This window comes from Eurytemora carolleeae, unplaced genomic scaffold (genome assembly GCF_000591075.1).
Source record: "Eurytemora carolleeae unplaced genomic scaffold, Eaff_2.0 scaffold21, whole genome shotgun sequence".
NCBI lineage: Eukaryota > Metazoa > Arthropoda > Copepoda > Calanoida > Temoridae > Eurytemora > Eurytemora carolleeae.
In genome coordinates, this window is record NW_019396207.1 from 442,851 (window position 1) to 465,643 (window position 22,793).

At 33.1% G+C, this 22,793-nt stretch overlaps 2 protein-coding genes and 2 long non-coding RNA genes across 4 annotated transcripts; all 4 read left to right on the plus strand.

Moving 5' to 3' along the window:
• Nucleotides 1-17: 17 nt before the first annotated feature.
• On the plus strand, nucleotides 18-8,257 carry LOC111698164 (NSFL1 cofactor p47). Its single transcript, XM_023468422.1, has 10 exons — nucleotides 18-217; nucleotides 1,860-1,919; nucleotides 2,968-3,057; nucleotides 3,260-3,373; nucleotides 4,781-4,819; nucleotides 5,187-5,233; nucleotides 6,251-6,314; nucleotides 6,774-6,831; nucleotides 7,427-7,489; nucleotides 8,235-8,257. The coding sequence occupies exons 1-10, from the start codon at nucleotides 185-187 to the stop codon at nucleotides 8,255-8,257; spliced, it is 591 nt and encodes a 196-aa protein (XP_023324190.1). The 5' UTR covers nucleotides 18-184.
• A 16-nt stretch (nucleotides 8,258-8,273) lies between these two features.
• LOC111698198 (uncharacterized) lies at nucleotides 8,274-9,828 on the plus strand. Its single transcript, XR_002764484.1, has 3 exons — nucleotides 8,274-8,381; nucleotides 8,807-8,888; nucleotides 9,741-9,828. It is a non-coding gene; the product is annotated as an uncharacterized LOC111698198 (long non-coding RNA).
• A 983-nt stretch (nucleotides 9,829-10,811) lies between these two features.
• LOC111698196 (uncharacterized) lies at nucleotides 10,812-12,206 on the plus strand. The gene is made up of 2 exons (XR_002764482.1): nucleotides 10,812-10,927; nucleotides 12,137-12,206. It is a non-coding gene; the product is annotated as an uncharacterized LOC111698196 (long non-coding RNA).
• Nucleotides 12,207-13,141: 935 nt separating this feature from the next.
• On the plus strand, nucleotides 13,142-21,822 carry LOC111698165 (abhydrolase domain-containing protein 2). Its single transcript, XM_023468423.1, has 16 exons — nucleotides 13,142-13,187; nucleotides 13,302-13,379; nucleotides 13,492-13,628; nucleotides 13,962-14,143; nucleotides 14,671-14,763; nucleotides 15,142-15,201; nucleotides 15,515-15,592; nucleotides 15,798-15,857; nucleotides 16,089-16,150; nucleotides 16,826-16,911; nucleotides 17,259-17,334; nucleotides 17,927-18,041; nucleotides 19,091-19,262; nucleotides 19,770-19,831; nucleotides 20,258-20,404; nucleotides 21,146-21,822. Exons 1-16 carry the CDS (start codon nucleotides 13,142-13,144, stop codon nucleotides 21,348-21,350), a joined length of 1,659 nt encoding a protein of 552 aa, XP_023324191.1. The 3' UTR covers nucleotides 21,351-21,822.
• Nucleotides 21,823-22,793: the final 971 nt, after the last annotated feature.

Sequence of the window (22,793 nt, forward strand, 5' to 3'; positions counted from 1 at the left end):
GGGGAAAGCATGGGGGGGGTAGAAAGTCCTGTCAAGGGAGAAAGCTAGGGAAGAAAGTCTCGGTGTAAACATGAACTTATTTGATAAGATACAGTCATTCTGGATCTTTCTACTTTGTTTTTAGATTTCAAGGATTATCTGTTATTGTCTATTGATTTGAATATTTGCAGAAATATAAACTAAAATGGCGGACGATGGTGTAATTGCGGAGTTTCAGGTTGGTCATATTTTTCTCTTAACTTTTTTTTTCGTCATCTGGCCATTGATGAAGATATCTTGTGGTGGTTGTGTTAATAAAGTGATTTTCTGAATTAAGTTGCAGAATCAACGAAGTAAATTGTCAGGATTGAACATGTTTCAAGATAAAAATGACTATATCTTACCTCATTGTTAGTCAGATAACGGTACTAATGTAAATTGAGGGTCACTAAGCATTTTGTTAACATTGTAAATAGAAATCGAATGGTACTTTTTATCTGGGGTGATACTGCACTCTGTACTAGATGTACTTTATCATGATACTGCACTCTGTACTATATGTACTTTATCATGATACTGTACTCTGTACATATATGTAATTTATCATGTTACTGAACTCTGTACTATATGTACTTTTTCATGATACTGCACTCTGTACTATATGTAATTTATCATGATACTGCACTCTGTACTATATGTACTTTATCATGATGAGGGGTTAAACTTCTCATAATGAAGAGGGAGATGACTGCTGAACCCGACATCTCCCTCCTCCATCGGGTGTCAGAGCCAAGCGCTAGGGACGAAGTTTTGTTTTAATCTATGTACAATTCTTGCTTTCCCTGTAGGATTCTAGATGCGTAACTAAACACAGCGCTTCCCCAGCTGCAATTCTGGGACTGCATAGTAGGTCCGTTCTGCTAGAGAGAAAGCAGGCAACTGACTCTGTACTATATGTACTTTATCATGATACTGCACTCTGTACTATATGTACTTTATCATGATACTTCACTCTGTACTATATGTACTTTATCATGATACTGCACTCTGTACTATATGTACTTTATCATGATACTTCACTCTGTACTATATGTACTTTATCAGTGCAAAATGTATTTTAATAAATAATCGCCCCATATAATAATTATAAGATAAGAATATTTTTTTAAAACATGGATTATTAAAAACTGCGAAAAAATTTTAATTCTCGTTTTTATTGTACAGTTAGAGACCTGTATATTTGTAAGACAATGCTTAAAAATGAATACCAACTACTTTATTGGAACCTTTTTTTACTATTTGTAAACCCCCGTGATTTTAATGAATGTTGTAATTAGAACGTGACTTCTTAAATTTCTGTTACTGTTTCTTTGATTTTTCTTGTAAAAAGATCCTATTTTTGTAACCTCATTTTTAAAATGAAACAATTCTTAGTTGTTATATTTAAACTTTATTTTTGAGGATAAATTATTAAAAGATTTGCTATCTTCCAATCAAAATAAAACTGACATTTTTTCAGTTTTATTAAACATACTTAGTTCACATTGTTCCATTGAGAACATGTCTACAACCTGTTCTCAACATTATTATTATTATTATTATTTAGATTTGGATTCTTATTCGGATTCGGATTCTTATTGAATTATATATTTCTTTTCAAAGAAGTAGTTATAATTAAATTAAATCCGTGATATTTTTTGTCACAAATGTTAGTGATTGAACGTTGTAGTTAGTCCAGTTAATATTGCCATAATATTCATATTAAAACATATTCTTTTTAAAAAGACTTATCCAAAAAAGTCTTGCGAAACAAAGGATCCCAATAAACGTATCACCAAATTAATATTAAATAATTCAATAATTAAAAGAATAAAATTTAGAATATAACCGGTTGTGATGTTGAGAGAGCCAAGTTCTACCTGGAATCTGCAAACATGCAGGTCAGTTTTATTGACCAATCAATCTTTATCGTACTGTACTGTGAGAACCAGAATACTCAGGAATAGGAAGATGACTTTCAGACTTAAGTTGGGACTTTAAATAGTCCAATGAACATCATAAGACACAGAAATTGGGCAGTAAAACAGTGTAAACAACCCCCTTAAACTTGACAAGTGATTGAATAAGTTACTGTAAAATTATTTGCTTTGTGACAACATCATAGTTGGATCTATTCTGAGCACAATTCAGTGTTTTCTAATTAAACTTAACATATTTATTTCAGTTTTAGGGCAGTTCGTTCCCCTACATCTAGCTTTTATTATTTATATGCTGCTTTTATACCAACATTTCTTCCTCGTACATCTAAAAACTGATAAATTTACAGTAAACCCCATCAAAGTGTGGAACAAGATGACGAATGTTGGACGTTATTATTTTAAATATACCAATGAACAATAACCACAGGAATTGCGAACCCATTTTTCTTTTTAAATTTAATTTTGTAAGCTTTTTGTATAACTATTTGTTCTATAATGCAACATCAAATATATTTAAGAATTTGTTATTTGTAATTTTTAGACATTTGAAATAAATTCCAATCTGATAAATTGCAATCTGATTATTTACAATATAATTATTTACAATCTGATTACTAACATTCTGATAATTTACAATCTGATAATTTACAATCTGATCATTTACAATCTGATTATTTACAATCTGATTATTTACAATCTGATTATTTACAATCTGATTATTTACAATCTGATTGTTTAAAATCTGATTGTTTAAAATCTGATTATTTACAATCTGAATATTTACAATCTGATTGTTTAAAATCTGATTGTTTAAAATCTGATTATTTACAATCTGAATATTTACAATCTGATTGTTTAAAATCTGATTGTTTAAAATCTGATTATTTACAATCTGAATATTTACAATCTGATTGTTTAAAATCTGATTGTTTACAATCTGATTGTTTACAATCTGATTAATTGCAATCTGATTAATTACAGTCTGAGCATTTACAATCTGATTATTTAGTTGGATCTGGCAATCTCTAGTTTCTATGAAGGAGATGGTATGGAAGGAGTTGAACCTAGCGAACCTGTACCTGAAGATATACCTCCACAGGTTTAAACAAATATATATTATTGAACCGTCCTTTGTCGGTTATTTCTGAATAAAATATAATAAGAAAGTTTTTATACCCAAGATCATGAAATTGTGATAAAAAAATTGTTTCAATCGAAGAAAGTGTGCCAAGGATCAATTGCCAATGTATGAATTCGTAAAGCTTGGAAGCTTATATTAAATCTCGACATATCCGATTTAGGATTCTGTGGCTGGTGGTAGACCTGTTGGAATACTGGAGACAGTTCCTAGGATAAACCGTCTACCCTTGGATCAGGGTTCAGATAGTGAAGAGGAGGAGGAGGAGGAAGGACAGGTTGAACGCTTCTTATATTTATCTAGTTCTAGAACTTCTATGTACTTATAGACTTTTTACAACCTGCACTTACTATTCTATACCTCTAGACCTTTTGTGCACTTGTAGACTTTTTACTGCCTATACTTATATTTCTTAACTTCTAGAACTTTTTGTACCTCGAGACTCTTTATTATATGTACTTTCAATTCTTTATTTACAGGCTTTTCACGTTCGTTTTTCTGTTTGATTTAGTCTTTTTACGTTTCTATACTTCTAGAACTTTTATTTACTTTTAGACGTTTTACAATCTGTGCTAACTTTTGTTTTACTCTTGGCTTTTTAAATTTGTTTTACTCTTGGCTTTTTAAATTTGTTTTTCTCTTGGCTTTTTACATTTGTTTTACTCTTGGCTTTCTACATTTGTTTTACTCTTGGCTTTTTACATTTGTTTTACTCTTGGCTTTTTATATTTGTTTTTCTCTTGGCTTTTTACATTTGTTTTACTCTTGGCTTTTTATATTTGTTTTTCCCTAGGCTTTTTACATTTGTTTTTCTCTTGGCTTTTTACAATTGTTTTACTCTTGGCTTTTACAATTGTTTTACTCTTGGCTTTTTACAATTGTTTTACTCTTGGCTTTTTACATTTGTTTTTCTCTTGGCTTTTTACATTTGTTTTTCTCTAGGCTTATTACATTTGTTTTACTTAAGGCTTTTTACATTTGTTTTTCCCTAGGCTTTTTACATTTGTTTTTCTCTAGGCTTTTTACATTTGTTTTACTCTCGGCTTTCTACATTTGTTTTACTCTTGGCTTTTTACATTTGTTTTTCTCTAGGCTTGTTACATTTGTTTTTCTCTAGGCTTTTTACATTTGTTTTACTCTAGGCTTGTTACATTTGTTTTCCTCTAAGCTTTTTACATTTGTTTTCCTCTTGGTTTTTTACATTTTTTTTTCTCTTGGTTTTTTACATTTGTTTTTCTCTTGGTTTTTTACATTTGTTTTTCTCTTGGTTTTTTACATTTGTTTTCCTCTAGGTTTTTTACGTTTGTTTTCCTCTTGGTTTTTTACATTTGTTTTCCTCTCTTTAGTTCTAATCTTTTTTACAATTCTTAACAACTAGGCTTTATATATTTCTTTATTTCTAGGCTTTTTTTACATTTCTTCACTACTAGGCTTCCTACATTTCTTCACTACTAGGCTTCTTACATTTCTTTATTTTTAGTCTTTTTTACAATTTTTTACTGCCAGGCTTCTTTGAATTTCTTTTATTTCTAGTCTTTTTTATATTTCTTCACTACTAGGCTTTTTACATTTCTTTATTTCTAGTCATTTACATTTTTTTACTACCAGGCTTCTTACATTTCTTTACTACAAGGCTTCTTACATTTCTTTATTTCTAGTCTTTTTGACATTTCTTTACTTATAGGCTTTTTACGCTGGTGGTTCTTCGAGTAGTGGAAATGTGGTAAGTAATCAATTCATTAGCAGAAATATGTGTGTAAACGTATCTAAATGCGCTTGTAATTGTAAGATCGGTGTGCACTGCGTACAGTCTGAACTCAACGCAGGCCACAGCGGAATTTTCAGCTGATCATATAAGCGGAATCAGACATACATCTCCGTACTCGTCGAACACAGAAAGGTTTTAAGGATACCGTTGTATCTCGGGCATTCCCCTCTCAGCATAGAGAGTCCCTTGAATTTTTACAGTCCCTTTAAAGCATTCTTTGTGTGGATCGGAGTTTTAATGCATTCCCACTTCGTGCGCTTCATGTAAACAATATAAAAACATTTTTGTCCATGTTATGTGGGGAAAAATATATTTTGCGTAGATTCTTGGTCCAGGGAAGAAGAAGGATGTTGTCGGCAGATTGTTTAGGTAAATTAAAGATTAATTAGTTGATAAATAATTCAATTCATAGATTAATGAATTCGTAGATTAATTAGTTTATAGTTAATTCAAATCAAAGATTAATTAGTTTGTAGATTAATCAATTCATAGATTTATTAGTTCTAGATTCTTGAATTCATAGATTTATTTATTCATAAATTAAATAGTTTTTAGATAAATTAATTCTTTTTTTTTAGTTACGAGATGAATCAATTAATAGTTTCAAAATTGTCGTTTTTTATCTAAATATTAATTCTCGTGTTTTCTGTTATCCACTTTGTGTAAAATGTCACGCTAACACGATTCTGAATCTGATTTGAATCAGGGAATAAGAATAAAGGGAAGTGAAATGGCGCTGGTCTGGCATGAGAAAGCCAGTCGCACTGCTTTGCAGACGAGTTCGTTATCACACACGCACACTCTTTTGGTACAGACACACAACAGTCAAGGAAATTGCAGAACAATGTCGTCAATTATAATTAAGCTTGAATATCGAGTAGTTCATTGTAAACTTTAATCAAATTTTATTCTTTGCCTGAAAATTTGTCTTAAAGTGTTGACTGAAATATATTTATAATATATTACATGTATATTAAACTTATTTTTAAGTAAACTATTAACAATAAACAAATTTACTCTCCTAGACTGTACAAATAGCGAGATTCATATGTACTGTATATACCTACTGTACACGCCTTCGGTTCGCTATTACTTACACAAACTCTCTTGGTACAGACACACATACATGACGTTTCCGCCTCCTGATTTGAATGGATTTGCCGATGTTTACCTAAAGGGACTGAAACTGTTTTAACTTCAATTGTGGTTCTCTTTTGTGTGACTTCAGAAACAGTGGAGATAATTAGCAAAATTGAACACTTTAATCTAGAAAACCCTATTCTTCAACATTATTGATCAAATAAAAGTTTCAAGGGTGCTGTTGTGAATCGGGATGGAGGATCTGTTGGAATTTCACAAACCATCCCATAATCAATTTTTCTCTAGAAAAGCCAAAGAGTCCGGTGCTGAAGAGGTTCGGCCAGGAGAAGGAGGTGCAAGAGGTAGTCTGGTGAGTCAAGTTTTCTATTCATGACAACAAACAAGTCTTCAGAGATCGATGTTAATGAAGTCTTAAGTACTTTCACTAAAATTTAAGATTTGATTTGTCTTGCAAACTAACTGTTTTTCAACAAATTATAGATAATATTTTAAGTTTTCGACTAAGTGCTCAGGATCCGGAACCGTTGGATCACCAACATTTTGGCTTCCTGGATCCGGATCCGCAAAAAAGCGGAACCTCGGACACGGATTAAAGAGACAAAATATCAACCTTAAACACTAAAAAAAAACTTGATCTCAAATTCCAAATCTTAACTTAAGTTAAACGAGAGACTATTAAAAATTTCTTTGTTTCTGTATGGTTTATCAAGTTTTAGCCTAAACAGAAGCATCCGAATCTGCTTCAAAATGAAATGTAAACTAAGCACTGGTTTTTGTCTCCTAGAGGTTTCTAAAAATCAAAATTTAGGCATTTAGTGGTGGTGGATATAGTCTAGGAAGCGAGAATCAACCAAGTGTAGCGATAGGTAAACATTTTACTTATTCATTAGAGGTTCAGCTTAGAGATAAATGTTAAGGGGGGGATTTTTAAATCTTGTGGGGAGAGAATTAATATTTGACTCTCACTCATCACGGGAGCTGAAACCTAATCCCAAGGATCGGGGTTGACTGCACTTATTATTATTGTTATTATTTTAGTTAATTTTTACTTTGAACTGAAAGGATCTGAGTACAATTCCTTCACTTGATAAAATCAAAGATCTGCATTTAAAAAAAAAAAATACTTTTTTAGTTAATCGGAGTTGACTAATAGTTATACGGTCTGAGCTGAAAACTTTTGGATACCTTTAACCCCCAAATGAGAGTTCACTAATTAAATAGCGCGCAAAATTTCATATTTCCCGGCTTCTCTGATTGACTGTTATGTTTTCTCCAAACCCAACTTGATTAAGTTAAGCTGAAACCAACTGATGATTAAATTAATATTGAGATTAACTAAAAGAGAAGATCAAGCATTGATCTCGATATCCACCATTCTAAAGTTTTCTGCTCAGGCTTATTTTGGATTTTCTGTCAGATCATAGTTGATTCTGTTACAAACATAACTTAAATAATTTCTAGGTGGAGCCTCTGCAGCCCCTAGTGAAGAACCTAGAACATTTGTATTGAAAATGTGGCAGGTCAGTAATATTCAGTTCAAGCTTTGTGATCAGTACACAGTACACTTTTCAAATGAACATTCAACTTTTACTTTTTATTGTAAAAACCGATCTTGTAAACTGAACGGTACATAACAATCCTGTACACTGTACTGTATACTGTACAGTGTACACTGTACACCGTACATATTAACCCTGTACACTGTGTAAAAGAACCCTGTACACTGTGCATACCACCCTTGTACAATGTACACTGAACATATGAACCCTGTAAATTGTGCATAACAACCTTGTACACTGTGCATAACAATCCTGTATAGTGTACACTGTGCATACCAACCCTGTACACTGTCCATGCCATCCATGTACACTGTACATACCAAATTTGTTCACTGTGCATAACAACCTTGTACATGTGTATAACAACCCTGTACACTGTGCAAACCATTCTTGTACACTATTCATACTATCCTTGTACTCTGTACATATTAACCCTGTACATTGTACATACCAACCTTTTACACCGTGCATGTTAATCCTGTACACCGTACATATCAACCTTGTACACTGTGAATACTAATCCTTTACACTGTGCATACCAACCCTGAACACTGTTCTTACCAATCCCGTTAACAGCTGTACTGAAAGTGTACGCATTCTGTGTTGCCGACTATTGTACTTGACAACCTATTTGGGTGTAATGAGTATATGATAGCCTCTGTACTATCTTTGTTTTCCCCCAATCTTCCATATCAAAACTTCCAGTTAAGGGTTTGGTCTGAGTTTGGATTAAAGATAACGTATCGTAAAATATCTCTGTTATGTTATCAAATGTAGATATTGTTAGGATCGATCCCGTCCGAACTAGTGAAGGAGGCAAAGGGAGGGGAGGTTCATGTTGACATGGAAGATCACAGGTATGATATTCTAAAAGGGTGCCATCTTGGATCTAAACTATCTTTTTCTTTCAATTCAGTCAATTTCTAATTGGCTGATGTTCATGAATAATACGAATAACAATAACAGATTTCTTTGTTTTATATATAAGAAGTAAAACAATCTCAGTCATTTTCTTTCTTGTCTTTGTAGTAGAAATCCGCAATTCGCTTTTATTATTACCGCGGGCGGAGACCATTTGTTTGATAGAATTGATAATATAATATCGTTCATTATTTTTGCTAAACCTTGATTTGTCTTGCGCTATATCACAAAGTTGTTTAAACTGCAGCCCATAACAGTTAATCGTGAGTTTTCCATGACATTGACATTCTGATTTTTTCCTTCTGCTACATTTATTCTACAATATATCCTATGATACAGTATTTAACAATTCATTTTTTAGAAATGAGGAATATGTGAAACCAAAAGCCTCAAAGAAACCATTTCAAGGTTCTGGCCAAGTTCTAGGCTCAATAGCTCCCCAGGTATTCTTTATAAGATAGGTTCTAGGCTAGGCCGACCACATTGGGGAAATCCCAAAATAAGGAGCAGACATCTTTTTAGGATGTTTTAAGTCATTTTGACATCACAAAAAAATGTAAAAAAACATATTTAAAAAAGTGAGGTCAAATGATGTCCAAGTGATGCCATTTAACATAAGCGATTCTGCAGTGACGTCTCTTGTCTTATGGGGGTAGTATGTTTCCAAGATATCAACACAGTATCTCCTTTCGTCTTACGCCAGGGCTTCTTAGGCTTCTCCCTGTTTTAGGCCATGAAGTTCACTTCTAACTTTTTTTAGTACAAATTATTTTTCAAAAATGAACAGCTAACAGAATGAAAATTTGGTAAGACTTAATTAAACTAATAATATGAAATCATGAATTTGAACACATTGTCAAAAATCTAGGATCCACTTAGCTTTAACAGTAATGAAGCCTGCCCGCAAAATTACGAACTCGAATTTGAGGGTTGTGTTTCTGGACCTCTTGAGTCGAGTGTGAAACTTTTGAATGGGATAGAACTTAGCTTTAACAAAGACTAAACTCGATATCCACGGCACAAACTTTTTAATTCATAAATCTATTTCGAGCACCGCCTGGGTTATTTGCCTTCCTATGACAAGGCAGGCCGTTTTGTCTATAAATACACTACGGTGGCAAGGAGCGTTTACCTCTATTTTATTTTATGATGGATTATTAATAATAATAATAATAATCTGTCTGTGAACTTCAGATCTTTATAATCCTATTTGTAATAATACGTGAAATAAAAATATCGAATAATCACCAATTGAAGGTATCTTTGATTATGAATTTTTATTAATAAATTTTTAGGTGAGTATTCCTTCCCAGTCCACTGCAGATCCTCTCCAAGCAGAAACTAAAGCCAGGGAGCAAGTTAAACTTGTTGAATCTATTAGATTGTTGTTTTCCTTTACTTTGAATTTGTTGGATTGAATTCTGAACTAGGTATTGTGTCTTTTATTAAGAACTGATTGTGTTTACTCAAAAGTATTAGATCTGATTTTATGTGGCTCACCCTGTATATAGAAATCTATCCTTCATTATACTGTTAAATCTGTGACTAAGTGAAAAATCATGTTCTTTTACCAGATATAGGGTATGTCACTGTGTGCACAGAGCGCAAAAGGAATTGTTGTGTTATGGCTGTTATATCTAAATCTAAAACAGCTGAATTAGGGGAAAGCATTTTTGGTAAAATTATCAAAAGGTTTTAAAAATTCGAAAAATCTAAATCCATAAATAACCAGTGTCTCAATAAAACGGTTGGATTTTCACGTTTTTGGTTATATGATAAAATACTAAATGTGACACAAATCATGTGTAAAGCAAATTTTTGCACGTTGATAAAAATTCTTAGATGCATGACAGTAATTGATGTCTTAGCCTTAGTTTCAAACAGATTTTCTTTTGCTTGGACATCAAAATTAGCCATCATCTTATATTTGTTTGTAAAAAATCATGACGAAAGGTTTCCGCTTCCGGCACTTTTCTACAGACAGGATACAATGTTCTTGTTCGGAAATTATTCATATATAATTTTGTGTACAAAAATTGGTTTAGAAATGTGGCCTGAACAGTTTTTTTAGAGACACTCGTCCAACAATCCCTAAATAGTACAAACCTTCTCAACATATCGTTAAAAAAGTCTCTTAGCAAAATATTTTTTTTCTGTTCCAGTCATAATCACAAAGCACCGAAATTTATTGAAAATTGATCAGTTTTCAATCGTCTTTGATCTTTCCTATTTTGCGATTATCGTTTAATCAATTATATTTTTAGCTCGTAGAAGAACAAATCCTTTTTTCTTAATTAATTTAATTTTCCTTCGCCCGGTTTTAAAAGATATCGTTGTGAATCGTTAACAACCCTTTTTATATGAAGTTTATTGTTCATAATCCGTGTTTCTAGGTGAGGATGGCAGATGGGTCTAGGTTGGTGGTGAAGTTGAACCACACCCACCTCGTGGCAGATCTGAGGACGTATATCTGTACTGCCAGGTATTTTGATTTGTTTTACAAGTTGGAAGTTTATGAAAAGGTGCCAGGTACAGGGTGTCCCACGAAACATGACAGTTGGTGAATAATTTAGAATGTCTTCTTCCATAATTTCTTAAGTTGTTTGATACCAAAGACAATAATACAAATACTATATGGGAGTCATGTAATAGTAAAACTGGTTTCAAAGTAAATATGTTCCATAAAAAGATTTTTTAAGGAAAATACTTCAAAAAGCCTTTAATATCTAATAAAGTATATAAAAGACGACTTTCATAACTATTTACCAACTGTCATGTTTCGTGGGACACCCTGTATATTCGAACCGAGTTCCACCACAGAATGGTGTATAGTTATACTACAGGGTCACCCACTAAGGATGAGACTGTAAAGACGACCTGCAACTTTTTAAATATGGCTATCCTCAGGCTTAAATTAATCTTCTGCCTCGAATGTAGTCTTTCAATGACGTATTTAATGATTTAAAAAGAAATAAATAAGTTTAAAGTCGCAGGGATTTATAAAAACAAGGAAACAGACAGTATAAAGTCCGTTAAGTCGAATCTGAAGTCCCATCCTGTGTGGGTAACCCTGTATGTAGGTTTGATCCAAGAATATCAAAACGGCTGAACCGATCAGGCCCAAATTTTGTGTGGGACCTCACGTGGACCCAGGGAAGGTTATGAATGATCAAAATAATTTTTATAAAATTTTGAAAATGCACAAAAAAATATGAAATCCGCAAACTTTATTTATTTATTTTTTATACTGTGTACAAAGAGAAGAAGCTCACAGATAGATGATGGGCATTAAATTAATAATTCACTTGTTTGTATGTTATTTGTTTGTTTGTAACCAATAAACGTCAAAACGGCTGAACCGATAGGGACCAAATTTTTTGTGGGATCTCACGGGACCACAGGGAAGGTTTATGGATGCCCAGAATTCCAAAAAAATTTGTCTCTAGTTTTAGATTTTGCAAAATTTTGAAAATCCACGAACACATATTTTTTGTTATTGTTTTATATTGTACAAAGAGAAGATGCTCACAGAAGTTGTAATAGAAGATGGGCGCTTCAAGTCTAGTATATATAAATTGCTGCATTTGTACATGTACATTTTGAATAAAATGTAGATTTGATAATAACTATTTAGTATACAGTATTTCTACATTTATACATTTTTTATATTGAAGCAACTACTTGTTCTTAGGTCCGAGTATGCTAGTGTACCCTTCTCTCTCATGACAACGTTTCCTAACAAAGAGCTGACTGATGATAAACAGACAATCAAGGAACCATTAACCAACTAATTATGTCAAGTTTATTAACGACAACGTTTAGATATCGGCGGAAGACGATATTTAAAAAATCGGGAAAATACGACGCAGGTCTTAGCTGTCGTTAGGCCTTATTTATGGCTTGAGCTTTCGGATTCAAGCTGCATCTTATTTTCCACAGAGTTGAGTTCAAAAAACCGGTTTAATATTCTATTTTTCGGATTTTCAATGGATGGAATTGGCGCATTCCTGGTTTTGATGAGAACAAGACTCAACATTGAGCCTTATTCTCCACTGAAACCAACCAAGGTCGGTTTTATTTTCATCGGGCCTAAGTCGAGCCGAAGATTTTGCAGCTGTTGTCGTCAGAGTTGGGTCGAATATTGGGTCTTAAAGTAGGGTTTAAGGAATTACGGCTCGAGCCCAAGTTTTTAAGATTTGGGGGGTGGGCAGAAGATTATATTTTTTTATTTGAATCCTTGAATTTAATTTATTTTGATAAAGATTATGTATTTTCACCCTTTTCTGCTGTTTTTGCCATATAAATTATGAATTTCCCTTGATTCCATTTTTTGAGGAGGCTAGAAAGGACGGTTGTTGAAATGTTTAATGTGTTAAATCAACAGGACGCAGGACTACTCGGAGCTGCTGTACTACAGCGACTCAAATAACTTCCCTCAAATCCAACTAATCCAACTAAACCAACAGCTTTGTTTTCTGCGAAAACTGTTCTACCATAAAAATCATTCTCTGACAACGAGCTTCAACAACCAACATCGATTATATGAATTAAGATTATCAATATACAACGCATTTTATGAAACTATCTGTTGATATGCGAATCTTCAAAATTGTGACCAACCATTCATACCAGTAAATGCGCAATTAATATTTCAATGATTTGGGGCTGAGGCGCAATAAAATTCAGTTGTATAAAAATGGAACACAGTCAGGATCTATTCATGATTCTTGCAACACTTGCTGGTAAACTGTTTTTTTACGCCATCTCCTTAATAATATTACATTGGGTTTAAATCCTGTGAAACTCGTCGTAATTCGACTTCACGTGATCAAAAATTATTTATTGTGATATTTCAGACGGTATGCTCAGCCTTGTGCTTGTAGCATGCATTCTTATNAGAGAACATGAAAGCTATTATTCGGCGGTGGACACCGGTATATACCTATACCGGAGATGTTTTAATTATAAATATTAGAATAATTATAGATTTCTTTAATATTTTTAGTGAATATTATAATATTCTTGATTTTGGCAAAACTATTTTGTATTCAGAGAAATCATTGCTGTACTGCGCCAACGCGCAGTTTCTAGACGCGTTCCTCAAGCGTGTTCCGGAGTTGAGTGAACCTTATATTCCAACAAGGTTCTGGGGTTTCAGCGGACATATTCAAACTATCATTCAGGTGATAGATTATGATAATAGATTTTTTTTCTTTATTTTGTTTTAAAACAGTTTATTTTATAATTTAATTCGAAGAATGTCAATTAGTTTTAAAGTCTTTCATTTCAATTCCACTATTGGGGCGAGGGAAGGAGGTGGTGGGGGCATGTCACCATGAGCTATGCAATGTTTTTTCACACTCCGAACATTACGTGTAGATACTTCGGGTTTTTTTTACACGGTTGTCCTGTCCTGTCCTGTCCCGTCCCGTCCTGTCCTTTCCTGCAGGCAACGCAGGCCGAATCGTGTAAATAATTCTCTTAAGACGTTTTACACAAATAAATATACTGTGTAGGGTGTAATCTCCCGTCTGCACTGCCCCCTGGTGAACGGGTACAGGGTGTTCTTGAAATTGACCGACGGGGCGACGGTTAGCTATGATCTCTACCAGAGTCTGGAGGAACATCCCGAAGGCGGAGACTTTACACTCGCTATATGCCCAGGGATCGGGAACAATAGTGAATCCGTTTATATTAGGTAAGCTGCGTGCAAACAACAGTTGATTTTTTAAAGCTGTAAGGGGAATGTCCAGTGTTCACATTTCTATAAAAGGGGGGGGGGCTTTTTTACTTGGTTTAAGAGATTTATCTCTGGGATTCTTTGCATGCAGGTCTGATTTGGGATCTAGTTTTTTAATGAAATACCGAAATGGGGGGTTTCCCCCCTCATTTTTTCCCGCATTTTTCGGACATTTTATAAAAACTTTGTTAGGTCGATACTCATGTGGATTTTTCTTTATAACCGATCGGTTAAGATAAATTTTTATTTAAAAATATGGTTTCCTATGTAAATTATTGTTATATTCGAGCAGCTTCAATTGGAAAGTCTCAATATTGCAAACGGAATGGCAATTAACCTCCAGGTTTATTTGCAGGAGATCTATTAATAAGAGTTGGTTTCGACTTTCATGTAACTCATCGCATTTTATATCTCAAAATTTAAAACTTGAATTGTTTTTATGGATTGGTCACGAAAAGGATTAAAAGCAACGCTTTGATTTTCAGGAGAACTGTTTACAACGCCCAGAAGCATGGGTACAGGGTTGCTGTACTGAATCATATTGGAACTCTACCCACCGTTCCAGTTACTAGCCCCAGGTAGTACTTAGTTGTACACTTACATTACATGTACATTATTGTACATTGTTTATTGTAAATATAACTTATTTATCATGTAGATTGTGCATAATCTATAATTATAATAAATGTTTACTTAGGGAATCAACTAGTGCCTACCAAAAGGCAATTGAAATTTGTTCTGTTAATTTTTTAATTTATTTTTCCCAAAATAATAAACAAAATATTATTATTAATAATATCAAACAAAGAAAGTAATTAATATTTAAAGCAAATTTAGTAGAACATTTATTTTTCTGAAGTGATGAATCTTTGGTCCTACTCATTGGAAAAAGTATTAAGAGGATGTCAGAAACAGCGGGGATGTAATAGGAAAGGAGTTAATATGTATTTGTTTAGGATTTTCAATTACGGGGCCACCTGCGACTATTCTGCTATGATCAAGGACATTGTTCGAAGGTAATTTCTAACCAGTGCAGTGCAGTCTCCAGGTTCCCTTATACATATGTAATAATTTGTTAGCTACAATATTGTTTGCATTAACACCATTTCACAGAAAAACATTTTGATTTAAGCGTCCATGAATGTTCTCTATGTAAGACTAAATATTGTTTTGGTACCGGACTACAAGGATTATAGTGCTAGGGTTCTCTATGTATATTGTTTAGGTACCGGACTACAAGGATTGTAGTGCTAGGGTTCTCTATGTATATTGTTTAGATACCGGACTACAAGGATTATAGTGCTAGGGTTCTCTATGTATATTGTTTAGGTACCGGACTACAAGGATTATAGTGCTAGGGTTCTCTATGGGAGGAAACCTTGTGACTAAATATATTGGAGAGCCAAGGAAAATAATATTTTTAAATTATTGAAAATTTCGAGCCTACATTGTTCATCTAAGAACATTTTCATAGATTTGTTAACATTTGCATAATTTAATTTTTTTATAGTACAATTTCTAGGCTCTAAAGGCTGTTATCATTAATTCTGCAATTTTAATGAACGCCTGAACAAGAAAAACTGTTGAATAAAATAAAATATTATGAAAATAGGATCAAACCTTCCAACGTAATTGCTGGTATTTCTGTTTGCCAGGGATACGATGCAAACAGGTAAATTTATAATTTTCAAACATTTTTAGTAATTTATTCGTAACTGAAATTTCGCTGTAAACTCAACCCACTTAATTCAAGTACTTGAAAACCAAACTTAATAACAGTCAAGTATCAATCAAGTAAATTGGTTTAGTAGTTCATGAGTTAGGATCAAATATTGAATTGACAAAATGTTTTAAAATTGATTTAAAAATTGCCTATTTCCCAAAACAAATGAAATATATTTAGGGCTATGCATCTGCTGTTAGAATGGAAAGGATTCCGTCGTCTTTATATCTACGCCATGACGGGTAATTTTTTTTAAGGGTTCATATTTTTTTAACCAAAGCCCATTTCCTGAATGTATAAGGAGGAATATTGGTGAATGATAAATCTATTATCTATCTATCTAAATGGCGAATATAAACGAATTTTTAGGTTAAAGTATTAACATTTAACATTTTCTTATTACTATTATTATTACCTATCAATCTCTCTTTAATTTCTTGAAAGCGAGTTTCGTATAAAACGTTCATAATACTCCAAAATTTTGGATCCATGCAAAGATGGCAGTGGCTGATTCACAACGGTACCCCTGATCAAAAATATTGAAGATATTGTCGGTTTTATAGGTTTGTGCTTAATTTTGGTCATTTTTTAATTGAAATAATCAGCTTTTAAAATTATAAACATTCATAGCTTATAACGGTACTGTCGTGAATCAGGCATTGCCATCTTTGCATTTAGAGTCTCTTGAAACTACAGTTCCTTTAACCCCCCTTTTATGTTCTGCAATCTCCAATTTGTTAGCTTCTACACGTACCTCTGCTTCTTTAGTAAAAGTAAATTCTACCTATATGAAGCTTAAAATCTGACCGCGTCAATAGAGCTATGTACAGCACACACTGGGACCGGAAAGGTTGACGCGGCTCGGAAATTCAAATGTACTACGGCTGTCGGAGTCTAATAAGATTGTACTTGTGTAGAGAACATGAAAGCTATTATTCGGCGGTGGACACCCGCTCTTTTTAGCGATGATATTAAGCGCAAACTCGGAGTCACAGAAAGACAGGTGAGGAGGAGGCTGAATCAGATACAAAGAGTCCTACATTTAAAAACGTTTTCGATTTTCTTAAAGTTATATATTGTAAGTTTGAAGAAACTGTTAAGCTTATAATTTTTTTTGTATATTTAAAAACATTATTGGGGTAGAGAACTTTTAAGTTATTATATTTACTTTTTTATGACAATAACAGATTAATAGCATCAAAAAGTTTTTTTTTTGGTGGGGGGGATGTATTCTTAAACTTTAAATTGTTCTTTTATTACTTTTCTGTTATCACTTAGGGAAATTCATAAGCAAATTTTTGAAATTTTAATGAATGTCATTGCATGAATTTTAATATTTTATGATTTTAGGTCTTTAATTCTGGAACCTTACAGGAGTTAGATGATATTTACACTAGGAAACTTGCAGGGTTTAATACAGTTCATGGTAAATATTTATTATCCTCCCCCCCCCCCTCCGTAGCTTTTGTTCCGCAAAATCTACGAAATTTTAACTTTTGCAATTTTGTTTCTATAACAGTTCGTAATAACGGAATGATAACGGTTTATTTGTTCGTTAGTTATCTTCCGTTTACGTAACATAATCCACAATAAAATTATTTCTTTATAAAGATTTAGAGGAAAACTTTATAAAGAAATAATTTTATTGTGGATTATGTTACGTAAACGGAAGATAACTAACGAACAAATAAACCGTTATCATTCCGTTATTACATTGCAAAGTTGACTTTCTCCGGAGTCAGGATAAACGAGACAAATTGAAAAAATGTGGATGATCACGGGTTTAAATAATTTAATTGTTAAAAATCGACAAGTTAAATATTCACGCATTATAGCTAAAAGTTCCGGTTTTAACCAAGTCATAAGTGGTCCGGGCGGTATTTAAGTGGTAACTTTTCATTCTTTAGTTTTGGGCTCATAAAGGTTCTTCTGAGTCTTCCTAAATTATTCCTTTTAATCACACACACACACTATATACTAAATAGTTCTGGAAACATAATACAATAAAATTTGTTTAGATTTTTACAAAGCCATGAGCTGCTGTCACCACCTGAAGAATATTAAGATACCCATGGTGTTCATGAACTCACTAGATGACCCCATAGTTCCCCCTCCTCTCCTAGAGGTCATCAGGTATGTAGTTAGATTTAAAACGGGGAAAGAGGCTTTCCACTTCAGGGGTATATATTTTAAGAAGCTACGTAGATTATGGAAGAAAATAAAAATGTTAAACTTTAGATCGTTTTTAAATAAATCCCAACCCTACTCTCTATCAATAGAATTACATCATTTCCATCTTAACTTATTTCGCCGAAAACATTGGCATCATCAGGAGTTCGTTCTATAATATCACAAACATCACGTGACCACAGGGAAGGTTTATGCATGATAAAAATAAAATAAAAATGTGTATAAAGGTTTTTAATTTTGTAAAAAATTTAAATTCTTGAAAATCCGCGATTTTTTTTTTAAATCCGCAAAAAAAATTTCTTTGTTTTAAAATGTAAACAAAAGAACATGTTCACAATTTAAATAGAAGATGGGCGCGAAGCGTCCTAAAAGCCTAGTATAAAATAAATAATGAAAAAAAAACTTGAAAAAATAAAGAAAAGAACTAGAAAACTGTGTAACCGTTACAATAAGGAATTTTTCAAATGAAAAATGTCAAAACACGTAAAACTTAAAAGACAAGAAAAGACTAGAAACCCGTTCCTTACTCGTTTTCGTATTGAATGACTGGAAAAGGATTGACTAGTTTATGGGCGTATGCGGTGGGGGTGAGGAGGGTGTTGAAGGGGGTAGAAATTAAATGAGACATCAACGTTCTTCCCGACTTCTGATAAGAGGCTTGGCTAATGGAAATCCGCTGAAAGAAGCGCACTTTTACGTTGTGTATTTTTTTAGCGCAAAATATGGAATTCCGATTCTCCTATGATGAATTGTGTATAGAAACACTTATAATAAATGATCTCTTATCATTGAAAATAAGTAGTTTTGTGCTCCTACTCAGTAATTACGTTTCGCAAAGACACGCTTGAATTGAATTGAAATGAATTCTAAATGGTTGCTTGCTTGGTTGGTTGCTTGGTTGGTTGCTGGCTACTGCCATAAATTAAGAATTACCCACACGGGGTCAGATTCAATAATTACTAAGTTAGGAACCAAAAAATTCAACATTTCAGAGACGCAACGTTGAACAACGACAATCTTATCTACGTTGAACAAAAGTTCGGCGGCCATCTTGGATTTTACGAGGGTGGGTTCATGTACTCGAACCCGCTAACCTGGCAGGACCGGATGATTGTTAAGATTGGTCATGCACTGGTGGCCGGGCATGCTTCTAAAACTACAAAGGTATTTCAAATCTTTAAATTACACTTTGGAACATATCTTTATTATCTTTATATCTTTATATATTTTCTTTATATGTTTATATTTTTATCTTTAAATCACACTTACTGGAACATATCTTTGTTCTCTCTTATCTTTATATCTTTACAAATATAAAATTGTAATCTCTGTTCGTCTGTCTGTTTGTTTGTCCGATCATAACTTGGGAACCCTTGGTCCGATTTGCCTCTAATTTTGATTTGGGAACTCGAAAGAGCCACGAGATTATTGGTTGAGTATGTAAAATCGTAATTTACGACAAGGGGCGTGCAAACGGTGAACTATGATTCCCCTGATCCACGCTGGGTTTCCTGGCTTCATCTTGACATCTTGACATCTAAATATCCTAATATCTTGATATCCACTCTCCGAGCTGAGGCTTGAAAGCTGAATGAAAATCCTCAAATATATTCTCGGAATTGATCTGTTATTTTTTTTATAATTTATATTACTAACATTATTAATATTTAGCCGGACTTTGAGGAGGAAGTAAATTTCAAAGCAAGTCTTTATCTTAACCAGTCTTCTTTAAGGTAATATTTTAATCCAGTTCTCAATAAAGTAATATCTTAGCTGATTCTTGATTACGTAATATTTTATTGGATCATATATCAATCAGTGCTTAGGATCCGGGTCCGTTGGATCTGCAATTTTTTGGCTTCCTGGATCCGGATCCTCAAAAATATGCGAATCCAAGGGGCAAAATATTAACCAAAAAAAAACTTTTTGCTCTCAAACCCCAAAATTGAACTGTTGAAAAAGGGAATTTTACAAAGATCCTTATCTCTTAACGACTCGACTCGAAATCTTGAAGACCCGGATCCCTATCCATTTTTTCTAAGGTCAATCTTATTAAGCAATAGGTAGGTATTGATTAATGTATATTGTTTCTCCTTTTTAGAGAAAAAGCAAACTTTTTAAGAACTTTAAGGTTGTAACTTAAAGAATATTGTATCTAGTTCTGAAAGTGAGAAGGATGAAGAGTTCGAGGCCAAGAGTGAAGGTCGTCTTGAATGCGGAGGCCGGGTCGGAGGACTGGTGACTGCCCAAGCTAAGAGTGAGAATCACTCTGCACAAAGGATTCCCTATTTTGAAACCCCAGTCACGTAAGTTAAAGGAAACCCCAGTCACGTAAGTTTAAGGAAACCCCAGTCACGTAAGTTTAAGTTCTCATCGTCGAGCTCAGTGCTGAGGATCCGGATTCAATGGATTCGCAAAAATATATTTAGATCCATGAATCTAAATCCAAATGTATCAACCAAAAGCATGAAAAAACTTCGCTCTCACAAAACTATTTAAAAAACGAGATTATTTCCTTGTCTCTAAATGGTTCATTAAGTTTTAACATAAAAAACGTTAAAGAAGTGTTGATCACCTGGTCCTGCTTATCACATTGTGTCATATTTTATTACAAGGTTTTACCAGGGAGTAAGGTATAGAATGGAGATACAACTGACGCGGTTCGCTCTACCATATGATTATACAGGCTTTGCAGACGGGTACTCCATTTGTAAAAATATTCAAAATAGGTTATTGTATACGCGGTAATTGTACATCAGATAAATATTTCAAATGGAGTACCGTCTGCAAAGCATGTATAATCATTTGGTAGGGCGTACCGCGTCAGTTATTTCTTACTCCCTGGGTTTTACCAAAAGCGAACCAGTACAATTTTAAGGAATAAAGTATGGCCACCAATTTGATAAATTCTAATTTTGCAATGCTAATTTGACTCGTCTTTTTAGTGATTCACTTCAATGCGATCACAGGTGTAGATTTTCAAGAAGTTAAACGCCTTTAAAGTTTTGAAAAATGAAATTAAAATAAGTATAGATTTATTTATTTAGAAGTGAGGAAAACAGCAGTGCTGTTGACAGTGACAGCTGGATTACTTCGGATGAAGAAAGTGATTCCTTTCCTCCCTCTCTCACCCCCCCCCCTACACCTCATACATCATACGTCTGGTCTGGAACCAATAGGAGGTTTTTAACAGATTTCTTAATAGTTCCTGATACATCCCCCTCCTTAATACACATTACACAACCATTCTAAAACACTTAGCCTCAGGGTTTATTAAAACTATATATTAATTGATTATTTGTATTTGCTCAGGATGAGATCTGTTGGTCTGAATCTGTTTCCTGAGTAAGTTCAGATTTAGAAGAATCCTGACTGACAGATAAATCTCGGAATCGGATTTCTACTTGTGAAAAAATGGGTGAAACAGAATACAGTCTCCAGTCTCCACCGAACCAATGCTACAATTACAGATGCCATATTTATTAGTTGTAATGCTTAAAGGTCACAGAATTATGAATATTTCGACAAATTCGACTTTATCTGTTAATTAAGTAACATAGTTTATGTCTTGTTTCATGTGTTGTGACAAGTATGAATTTTCTCCTAGTTTTCAAATGTTTTTGAAAATATAATATAATTGTTAGATTTAAAGAACCCACTGTTTTTGAGCACTTCATTTGTACTCAAATAACGATATCCATTTATAATAAAGTACTTAATGGGCTCTAGAAGTACTTTACGTTCTTTATGAACTCTGTAAGTACTTTTTAAAGGTCAGAATGGTCTGCTGTCGATCAAGTATTTCTTACGTTCTTAATGGACTCCATAAAACCCCATAAGTACTTAATGGATATAAGTACCCCAAGTTCTCTTAATAAACTGCAGTCTTCAAGTTTATCTCATATGTTCTTTATGGACTCCTGAAGTTTCCTTTTGTTAAAGAACTATTTATAAGAACTTAATTAACATAATGAACCTGTAGTAAAACCATTCCNCCCACAAAAAAAAAGTTGTTTTCCGTTCATATTACTATCACTAAATGGATATCACTGTAGTACTATTTGGAGTTGTTTTGTACTAGTTTAAGAATACAACCAACACTTGGTAATTTTGGTGTTACTTCCTAACTATTTAGTCATCACTGTAATCTAATGTCATATTATCTAATCATTAATTGGAATCCAATATTTAATAAATTATATACAATACAATAGTATCAAACTGTTGTAACTTGTATGTTACATATTAATAATATTTGTATTTTATCTAATCTCCAGTCTCCAGCTTAACAATAATACATCCCTGCCCCCGTCAATCTACCCCCCCCCCCTTTATCTAACCTTCCTTTGTTTTCATTGAAAAATTACTGGTTTTATATTTTTTATCTTTGCGTTGGTGGGCATTTGAATTTTAATGATTTTCTGATTGTAACTTTATGCATTTGTTTCGATTTTTACAATAAAAATTAGTGCCATTCATGCATAAATCAAAATTTTAATTATATACATTTTTTATTTTTAGGTTTTTGTTATTATCAAATTTTAAATTATATACATTTATTATTTTGAGGTTTTTGTTATCATTTTCCCTTTCTTTTCTTCTAAACTAAACTAAAATTAATAATCCCCATTGAAATGAGAGAATCTGTTATTATCGTTTTATAAACTTTTCATTCATTGTTTGAAGTGTTGTAAT